At 32.2% G+C, this 9,971-nt stretch overlaps 1 protein-coding gene across 3 annotated transcripts; it reads right to left on the minus strand.

The window, feature by feature from the left end:
- Positions 1–1,432: 1,432 nt before the first annotated feature.
- On the minus strand, positions 1,433–6,923 carry LOC100256490 (protein IQ-DOMAIN 3). Of its 3 annotated transcripts, none has more exons than XM_010660132.2 (6): positions 6,730–6,923; positions 5,712–5,801; positions 5,296–5,613; positions 4,389–4,616; positions 3,682–3,801; positions 1,433–2,608 (listed from the first exon to the last, which is right to left on the minus strand). In XM_010660132.2, exons 2-6 carry the CDS (start codon positions 5,784–5,786, stop codon positions 1,901–1,903), a joined length of 1,449 nt encoding a protein of 482 aa, XP_010658434.1. In that variant the 5' UTR covers positions 5,787–5,801; positions 6,730–6,923; the 3' UTR covers positions 1,433–1,900. The 3 variants fall into 3 exon arrangements, with proteins under 3 accessions (XP_010658434.1, XP_019080140.1, XP_010658437.1); XM_019224595.2 differs by having other exon boundaries at positions 6,604–6,741; XM_010660135.3 differs by lacking the exon at positions 6,730–6,923 and adding an exon at positions 6,262–6,534.
- Positions 6,924–9,971: the final 3,048 nt, after the last annotated feature.

Below are 9,971 nucleotides of genomic sequence, written 5' to 3' on the forward strand. Positions count from 1 at the left end.
AAAGAAATCTTATTTCCACAATATGATTCTCCTTTTTTTATTATTTTACAAGAAACAAGGGTGGTATATTTTTAGAAAAAAAAAATATTCATTTTATTATCCAAATTATTGGTTAACAACTATACAGCCTTATTTTATTAGGCTTAATTGAGTGTATGTCCTTATTTTCTTTGGAGAATATGAGATTTAAGAGAACATGTGTCATTCTATTACATATACTTTTCAACTACAATCCCTATGTACATATAATGTATTATATCTATTGTCAAGAAATTTGAAGTATAATGATTTCTAGTGTTCCAATGCTGTCAAAGGTATTTAGTAGACATGATATAACCTGACATAGTTAATGAACACAATGTGGCATAGTTAACAGACATAACATGACATAGTTGACAAACACAATGACACGTAGTTGACAGACATAATATGACATAATTGGAAGATATGATGTGATATAGTTGATAGACACAATGTAACATAGTTCACAAATACAACATGACATAATTGGTGGATATGGTGTGACATGATTCAATGGATGAAGCTCCAAAGGTTAGCTTACTCATGATGGTTATCATATGGCTTCAATTTTTAGTTGAAACGTGTGATTTTAAAAAATAAAAATAGTCAATTTTATTTTTAAGACTTCTTTTTTGGGTTAAATCTCTAATATCTAATATATTTAACATTTAAAAATAAATAAAAGATTGCTTTTGAAAGCATTTTATTATATATGTTTTTAAAAAGTAACTCTTATTTCCACCATCATATTTTCCTTTTTTATTATTTTACAAAAAACAAAGGTTGTATCAAAGACTTGCCTTGAAAGAACACAAGGCAAATTGTAAGCTTTTGGATACGAGATATCCATCCTGGTCACTATGAACGCATTTGCCCAATTGACACGTCTAAAGGAATCAATGTTAAACTTTGTGGATCCTTAGCAATTCACACAAGGATTAGTCATTAATCCATTGAGAGCGTAGTCATAAGAAGGGGGGGGGGGGGGTTAGACAGATATTATTGAATAGTACACAAGAAGCTTCAAGAAATCTAGTGTTTACTACTAAATTATATGAAATCACTAAGAAAGAACAGTGGTTTGACAAAACCATTTCAAAATTTCTGAGTTACTAAATTTTTTTATTATTTGAAATTTTAAATTTTTAAAAAATAATTTTAAAAACATAAGAAAAGTTTATTCTTTTGCACAAAAGTTCCTACATTTATAAAGAAGTTACTTCTATATTTTGTTTTCAAAAACAAAAAAATAGGAATCATATACAAGAAAGCATGGAGAAGTTCTTGTCCAGTGATCACGCAGCAGAAGAAAAAAGGTTTTGGGTCTGCAAATTTTCTTTTCTTTTCTCCAGATTTCTCTGCAACCAAAAGCACCGATTAGCAAATGGTACCCGATTAGTTTCCTTGCATATCCATAAGAACAAATGAATTTCTTCCATTGAAAAGAAACAAAGGAAATAAGAATCACAATGAGAACCCAGACTACCTGAAGAAGAGAGAAAGAAATAGAAACAACCTTCAGAACCCGAAACCAATAATCAACTGTTAAATACTAACTGCACGCCAAACCAATCCCAACTACATAATAAATGACATCTCTAACAAGAGTAGTAGTTGTTGACCAGGACGACGATGATGATGATGAAGACAATGATGATGATGATGAAGAGGACAATGAAAAAGACGGCAACAGTTAAATTCATAAACCCGATAAACCCCTCTTTTATTCATTCAACGAATCATCTTCCTTTGCACATCTACAATAGCAGTTACTGAAGAAGATGATGATCAAAGATCTCAGCCATGAACTCTAAATTATTCAATCTTCTTCATTTGCACCTTCTGTAGATACCTGTCTCACTACCTGCTCCCTCCATTGCTAGCCTCTGTGTGCAGGGGAAATGGCCTTGATGGAGCTAGTTTCCACCCTGGGAGGACCAGAATGCCTTCTGGGCCCAGCTGGGGAAGCTGGGAATGAGAGACGTTTCTTTGCAGAACTCCCTGATGCCTTTTCTGGTGTCCCATTCTTCTCTAGACCCAACGGGCTTGGCAATCGGGATCTAGCCCTTGTCGACTCCGTTGATGCCATGTAGCTTGGAACTGCAGGTGAGCTTGCAAGGCTCTCATCGTCTCTTACTAATGACCCTGCAATGCTATGCCTCCTGTACCGCTCAGACTGGATGCTGAGCATGCTCCTCGAGTCATCATCTGCACCCCAACCACTTCCCTTTGGGCTCGCTGGCTTTGTTTTCCCAGTTACTGATGATGAAGACTGTGCCTTGGAAGGAGGAGTTGAAGGGGATTGCCGGCTGGGAGGACGACTTGGTTTTTGGGCAGTTGGGGAAGGTTTCTTATCAAGGTTGAGGTCCCGACGTGCATAAGCTTTGCTGATTTCTCCAATAGAGAAGGCACGGCTTGTTGTGCTTTTCAATGAGGCATGATCAGTGTTAAGTTCCTTTTCCATTGCACTGCGGCTCTCCCATGGCCGGGCTGCCATCCATCGCTCTAACCAACTCCACCCCCAGTGAGGATTGTTTGGATCCATAAATGTTGGGTTTGCAGGTTTTGAAGAGTTCTTCCACGTTTGCTGATGGACAAATTTTCATCCAGATCAGTTTGAGGATTTAATCTGTAACTAAGATTTAGAAGTAATATGCTCCACAAACTCGATTAGTGGGAGAAGTTCCCCCAACCATTGTGTGGATCTACATTTCCACTAGAAGATGCAGCCTTAAATAACACTTATCTATGGAGAATTTGAAATGAGTTAATGACAGCCATGCATCCTAAATTTCATGTAGACTCTTTGAGGGAAGAAAGAAGAAAATAAGAGTATTTCACAAACAAATGACTAAACCACAACATGGCTTCTTAAAATATGACTTCTTGTGTATTCAAACTCTTGCACTTGTGTTTGATCCTAGAAAGAGGAATATCAAGGAAATGGAACCAGAAAACTCCTACTACTCCCATGTTTTTATTTCTATTACTGTTCTGTATAGGAGAAAAAACCAGCCGGACATTCTGGAAAGCAACTTCCTGAGGAAATTGGGTTCCTTCGCAATAGGACAAATAGTAGCATTCGGATGTCCCATGAAAGCAGAAGCTTTCTACTTTCTTCATCACAATATTAGTAGACAAGTTACTCATGCAAAACGAAATAGAAATGAGATCATTTGATAAAATTGTATAATAACTTTATGTTATACAAGTGCTAGAAGGGAATAATCCCATAAAAAATTACAAAAAGAACATGATGCAGCCATTATATTGCTATTAATCTTGATTGGACTGCCAAACACCCCTTAAAATATGTTTTGTCATTACAAATTCTTTTGTCCCATCAGAATACGGGGAGAATCTGGAACTGTTTCCTTTGGTTATTTTCTCACGCATCAAACACAGCCTTAATAATTGCAGATTTGCAAATAGTATAATTAAGTCTTCTGTCCAGTTACAATTAGAGAGAGGGATAGACCCACAAAAATGCACATGATTTTTCACTCATAACTTGATTGTTACCTTCCTTTTTTTTTTTTAAGAACCTAGAAATAATTTGCTAACTCAGAATCAAAAACTAGATTTTCAAATGTTCCAAGTAAAAATCACTCAACAAGCCATTGAACTAAGCTATAAGAAGAAAGGAGAAGAGTGGGGTACCTGATGCGAAAATGCATAAGCTAATGCCCTTTCTCTTCTCACTGCAGCCTCTTGCTTGCTCTGTAAGTTTGCTTCAATTTGCTCCTTAGATTGTACACTATCATCCCAATCATCTCCCATCTGTCATAATAGTGTTTTGATATTACAAGCAAATAACTTGTTCATAAACACCATGTTTTTATCTTTTCAAGGCATGAAATGAGAAAAAGTTCCATTTAGGAAAAAGAAATGGAGAAAAGAGAAGCATCTTCCATGATGTGATGATATTTTCACCATGTCATGCTTTCTCAGAAGATGATATCTCAGAAGTAAGGCCTGATTTTCCCCCCCTTTTTTATAGGCTCAGAACCATGGCTGGATATAGAAACAAGTTTAATAAACAAACTGGTTTGAACAATTTTTTCTGGAAACAAAACTAGAGCCTATTAAATAAGTTCTTTTGAAAATCAAACAGTAAACTGATTTGTATTATGGAATAACCTTTGTTACAAAATTATGACTACTGAAACAATTTAGGTTAAGAAAAAGACAACGGATCAAGCAACTGGCTGCAAGAAATTGATGCAAAAGAATGACCAATCATTGAGGAACAGAGAAAATTCTCCCTCTTCATTTAGATTTTGTTTTTCCTTTTTATTAATTTATTTATTTTATTTTTTTGTAAAATAAAGTTACAAAGATAAAATGCTACAAGCTTGGGCACTTACAGAAGCTCTCAGTTTCTCAAGCTCTTTGTCGCGCTTCAATTGGAGTTGCCGCTGGAGAGCCAAGTTCTCCTCTGACATTCTAATCCTCCTTGCACGAATCTGAGACTGCACACGAGCAAGAGTCTGCATGCACCGTAAGGTGGTTGTTGCTTGGCGTTTAACAGATTGTCCTTGGATCAATGATTTCAACCTCACTAAGCCCCTCAGAGCCCGCAAAGCCCTCCTTGCCTGAAAGAAAATGAAACCCAATTGAAGGAACCCAGTTCATATATACAGCTTGCCCCTCATAAATGGTCTTTGACAGGGAAGTTATGTTGATAATTTATTATCTACTGTTCTCCTAAAAGAACACAATACCTTTTCTATCTGATGTGAACACTTAAAAAAGACGATACAAGCTAATATTTTAAATTTAGGTGCAAAAGTTGAAGCATGAAAGCAGGCAATAAATGCAAGATATTCAGAGAGAAATTAATTCAAACCAACCCCTTGACCATTCCATAAAGTAAGTTGAATTTGAATTCTTTGTGTTGGTTGACTTAGGAGTTAACAATTCCCACAAAAATAACAAGCAATCTGACTTCACAGAAAGCTTAGGAGCTCCATAAATCCTACCAACAAGCATAAGCATTTATCGCAGTTCTTCTAACAGTTTCCCTAACACAGCATCTCTCTTAAAACTACAATTACTATAAGAATAAGATAAGAAAGAATATCAAGCTTCGTAGCTTGTCAATGGGAGGAGAAAAAAAGGCAACCAAGAAAATAACTGTAAGTACTTCAAATTGGAAATGTGGACATTTTCAGAAAAGAATTAAACACACTTAAAAATCTTATCCCTAAGAACCATGACATGAGAAATAAGGAAAATAAAAACACTGGGAGTAAATTGAAGGGTAAAAAGTACCAAGTAACCACGAAAAGCTGTTTGAATTTTGATAGCCGCTACTTCCTCTTTTGATTTGCCTGAGAAACGGGTCACGGTCGTGAGTCGAACAACCTCTGCAGCAGCATGTGCTGCTGCAACAGCTGCCTCTGCAGCCACAGCAGTGGCAAGCGCCACCGAGTAAGCATGCTTGCTCTGTTCATTCTCAGCTTCTGTTAATTTCACATCCTCTATAGGAGGTGCAGGGGCAGGTAGAGGCATTGCATTTTCTGTGGATGAAGAAACCGGATCCAGGTTCTTGTGTTTCCCAAACCATTTTTTCTTCGATTTAGGGGTTGTCTGGTTAAAAGGAAAACTAAACCTTTCAATATCAAGTCCAACCAAAAATATAGAAATTAGAAAGAAGATGACAAACAATAGGTAGAATAATTCAAAACCTTATCTTTCTTCTCCTTGGGTTCAGGGCTTAGAGCTTTCTTTACTGCAGAAAACCAATTCCCTTTCTTCCCCATTTCCTAATCATTCATCTTGCAAAACGCATCAATACATAAAATTTCAGACCCAGTTGATATCAAAGGGAAAAAAAAATTCTCCCACATTATAAGAAATAAAACATAAATATTATTAACGAAAAGAAAAAGGACAGAGGGTAAAGGCAACAGAAGGAAGGCGAATAAATCAGAATAATTTAAGAATATAACCACTTATCCAGATTTTCAGACATTAGAAAAGAAAAGGTGAAAATTTTCATTCTTAACAAAAATTTAAGAACAGATCTACAACAACTAAATCCTATACATTCCATGAGCCATCAGTCTGAATAAGGAAATTTAGAAAAATAGGAGAAAAAAATCCTGTCCATGTCCATGCAAAAAAAAAAAAAGGAAAGGAAAAAAAAAGCAAAAAAAAAAAAAAGACAACAAAAAACAAAAGAAAATCTCCAACAATTATCCAATCATTCATCCAACCAAAAAAATGGTGAAATACCCAGATGTTCAAATTGCCAGATCTCCAGCAAAAAAGATGTTAAGAGTACTTCTAAGAGAGGCCCTCAGAGGCAGCAGACAGGCAGACAGAAAACAAAGATAAAAACTTTTAACCATTTATTAAAACCAACCACCAACAAATGGTGTACCACCCAGATGCTGAAACTGCAAGATCTTCACAAAAAGCATGAAACCCACTTCAAAATTTTCCAATTTGACGTTGCAGAAACACCCATTTCAGAGAGACACCCACATGTCAGAACCAAAACAAGGGGGGAGAAATTTGGTAAAACCAATGAATTGTTTCAAATTCAAGGCAAAAGAGAGAGGGACAACACAATACCTGGTGATCAAATTGCAAGATCCCAACAAAGCTTGACACAAAGTGTGTGTAAATAAAACAAAAACAGAAAGAAAAAAATTCAAAAATAAATAAACAAATTAAAAAGAAGTGGAAGGCTAGGCTCACCAGATCTTGCCAAAGCAAAGAAGTTGAAGGATGAAGAAATGGGGGGAGAGAATAACAGCTGGTTTTTGTAGGAGCGGGGCCCAGAATTTTTGGGGTTTAGGGGTTGAAGTTGAATGGGGTGTTACTGTAGAATTGGGGTCTTTGTGGATGTAACAGCAACAAACCAACCTTGTTGGTTGTCCTTCAGTTTTACCTTTTCAAAGCCAACCACTCCCAAGTGCCAACTGGGTTTTCTGAACTAATTCTCTCATCTTGCCACTTCACCATTTTTAAAAGAAAAAAAAAAGGTTAATAATTTATTTTAAATATAAAAGTTGTGATATTTTAGATAGAAAAAAAAAACATTTGATGCAACATTTTGAAATTTTATTTTTAAAAAATAAAATATCATTCAATTTTTTTCATAGTATATTTAGGGATCCCAATATGATTTAGGTATAATATTAAAATTATGTTTGGTTGTGAAAATTACTCAAAAAATAAAAAAATATTAACAAAATAATTTTCTCATATTTGTATCGTGATAAATATAAAAAAAAGGCAAATATAATTTAAAATTATAAAATTTCATGTTATCTAATCTTTATACGATGAAATGAAATAAGTTAAATAAATTTAAAAATAATTTATTAATTTAAATCCATCATTTTATTTTATTTCCTTTATATTTTCCTTGAATTTTTTGAAATTGAGCATAATATAAATTTCTTTATTAATGATTGTGTTGACCTTTCTATGCAATAATTTATTATTATTTTTATTTATAAATCATCAAATTCTTTTTATTTTGGTTATTCAAATAGTTATATATTTTATAACTACTCATATCTCATACATATATAATTTAAATAATTTTTTCCTCCATTTGTTATCATGAACACCTCGTGTAAACACAATATTTTATTTTTGTTATATCTCATGAAATACCCGTATTTAACTTTATAAATATTATTCACTCTACTGAAATGATATTTCCGACTTTAAAATATACATATAAAGTTAAAAAAAATATTTACATAAATAACTTTTTCTTTTATATGATTAGAGATATCGTGTATTTTATAATATTAAAAAATTTTAATTTTTTAAAAAAGTGGTAAAAATATGTTTTAAAAAAAGAAAAAATCCTATAGACAAGGCCAATTAACAATAAAGACAGCCCCTACAAGAAATGGTCGTGTGTCCGCTCCGATCTCCATTGGTAACACTTTCTGTCTCTTCACTCAATCTATAAACAAATGTTCTTCTTAAGATGCTAATTACAAAAAGGTACAACTCTTTTTTTTCTTTTTTCTTTTTTCCTATTTTTAAATAAAATATTAGTTTACTTTTCAACTCCCAAGACAGTTTCCAATTGGCATAAAATCTATGGTCTTTATATAAAGCGCGTGAAGAGCACGCTCTAAAAGAGTATTTATTGTGGTGGGTTTCTTGGGAAGCCTCTGTTTGAATATTCGTTTGGGTTGGTGGGTCTGAAAGTCTGAATGAAGCTAAAAATATCTGACACTAATTATTATTATTTTTTTTAAATTTAGATAATGCAAATAGAAAGAGAAGTACAAAGCAAGTATCATTTTCCAGTACTATATGAATAGAATATTAATATTAAAAAAAAAAAAAAGGGTAAAGACATTTTGTAAATATTTTTAAAAAGAGTATTAAAAAAAATATTAAAAATATCAACAATATAATGAATCAACAAAAAAAAATGGAACTGTTTGTTTGGAAATGTTTGACAATAAAAAATCATTTTCTATTTCTGATTCCTAAAAATAGAAAACATAATATTTTTAAATAGTAATTTTAATTATTTTCACTTATTTTTGGATGGTTGTTTTAATATATAATTATAAAAACATATAAAATGATTAAAAATAAAATATTAGATATAAAAATTATTTTTAAAATATATTAAAAATATTTAAGTTTTAAAAAATACTTTTTATTTTATAAAAATCTGATAAAATCTTTTAAAAATTATTTTTCAGAATTGTTTTATAAAACAATTATCATACATGTGCTAAGCAAGTGCGTGTCTTATTAGTTTAAATAAAAAGAACAAAATATAAAAAAAAATTTATTATTTTTGGATAAAAAAAACCCCATTAAAATAGACATTGTCCACGTGGACATCCATGTTGATTAAGACATCATCCAAATAAATAAATAAAAAGGCAGCTCCATTTGTTGAATCTTTCTTCCTTATCCCTTTATAGTTAGGTTTTTGGCATTGCCATATTAAGATACAATCATGGAATACAAAAATGGGCTACAATTCTATTACATATCACATAGAAAAAAACTCAAAATTTCAATTACCCATCTCCAAATCCATGGGTTGTTAAGAAAAAAAGAAAACAAAAAGAGACCTCTTTAAAACCCAAAATTTAGAAGATGGGCACCAATAGGGAATGTAGCTAAAAAAATGCACCAAAAATGTGGAGGGCTTAGGGGGGGTGGGGCCATATCTCTCTCATATCCTCATCAGACAATTTTTATAAGGGATGGGCATGTTTTTTGGTGGTGACATTAATGTCATCACATGATACCTTATTTACTCTTAAAGAGTAAAGACAAAGGGTTTGGACCCTGTCTTCATTCTACAGAACACCCCACTCTCTGCTCCTACAACTACCACTCATCATCTTCATTATGAGGAGGTTGCTGCCCTTTTTCTTGGGTCACAAATTTTTGGCATTTGCCTTGTGAATTGGAACACCTCTTTTGCCTTTCTATTTGTTGCCATTTCTATGTTTTTATGTTTTTTCTCCCAACACAAAGTACTGCCATTTTTGAGAGATATGATAGAAGTAGTTTTTATGAGAATTAAAAAAATAATATAAATAATTTTTTAATAATATAAGTACTTTCAAAATTTTTTAGAAATGATTCATAAGTTTTGTCAAACCATTTGATGTTTTTTTTTTAAATATTTTTCTAAATTTACTATCAAATGCTTTACTAATTATACCTATAATTTTAAATTTTGATTGGGAATATATCTAGGATAAAATTTATTTGAAAAACTTTTAATTTTTATTTATAGTATTTTGTTTTTTACCGTTCTTTATATTTACATAATTATTTTTTAAAATAAATTTTAAAAATAACTTAAAATAATTAAAATATGTTGTTTTAAATTTTTAGAAGAACTAAATATAACCTTAATTTTTGGAATATAATATTGATGTCATAAAATTTTAGTCAATTAGTAACTTTTATATAAATCAAAATAGAAATTA

The sequence above is a fragment of the Vitis vinifera genome, chromosome 13 (assembly GCF_030704535.1).
Source record: "Vitis vinifera cultivar Pinot Noir 40024 chromosome 13, ASM3070453v1".
NCBI lineage: Eukaryota > Viridiplantae > Streptophyta > Magnoliopsida > Vitales > Vitaceae > Vitis > Vitis vinifera.

Excerpts from the sequence above, each read along its gene's own strand:
- LOC100256490 (XM_010660132.2), bottom strand. The coding sequence starts at position 5,786 with ATGGGGAAGAAAGGGAATTGGTTTTCTGCAGTAAAGAAAGCTCTAAGC. Across the intron at positions 5,614-5,711 it reads CCAAGGAGAAGAAAGATAAG|ACAACCCCTAAATCGAAGAA; the intron begins GTTTTGAATTAT and ends CCTTTTAACCAG. Across the intron at positions 2,609-3,681 it reads CTTATGCATTTTCGCATCAG|CAAACGTGGAAGAACTCTTC; the intron begins GTACCCCACTCT and ends TTTGTCCATCAG.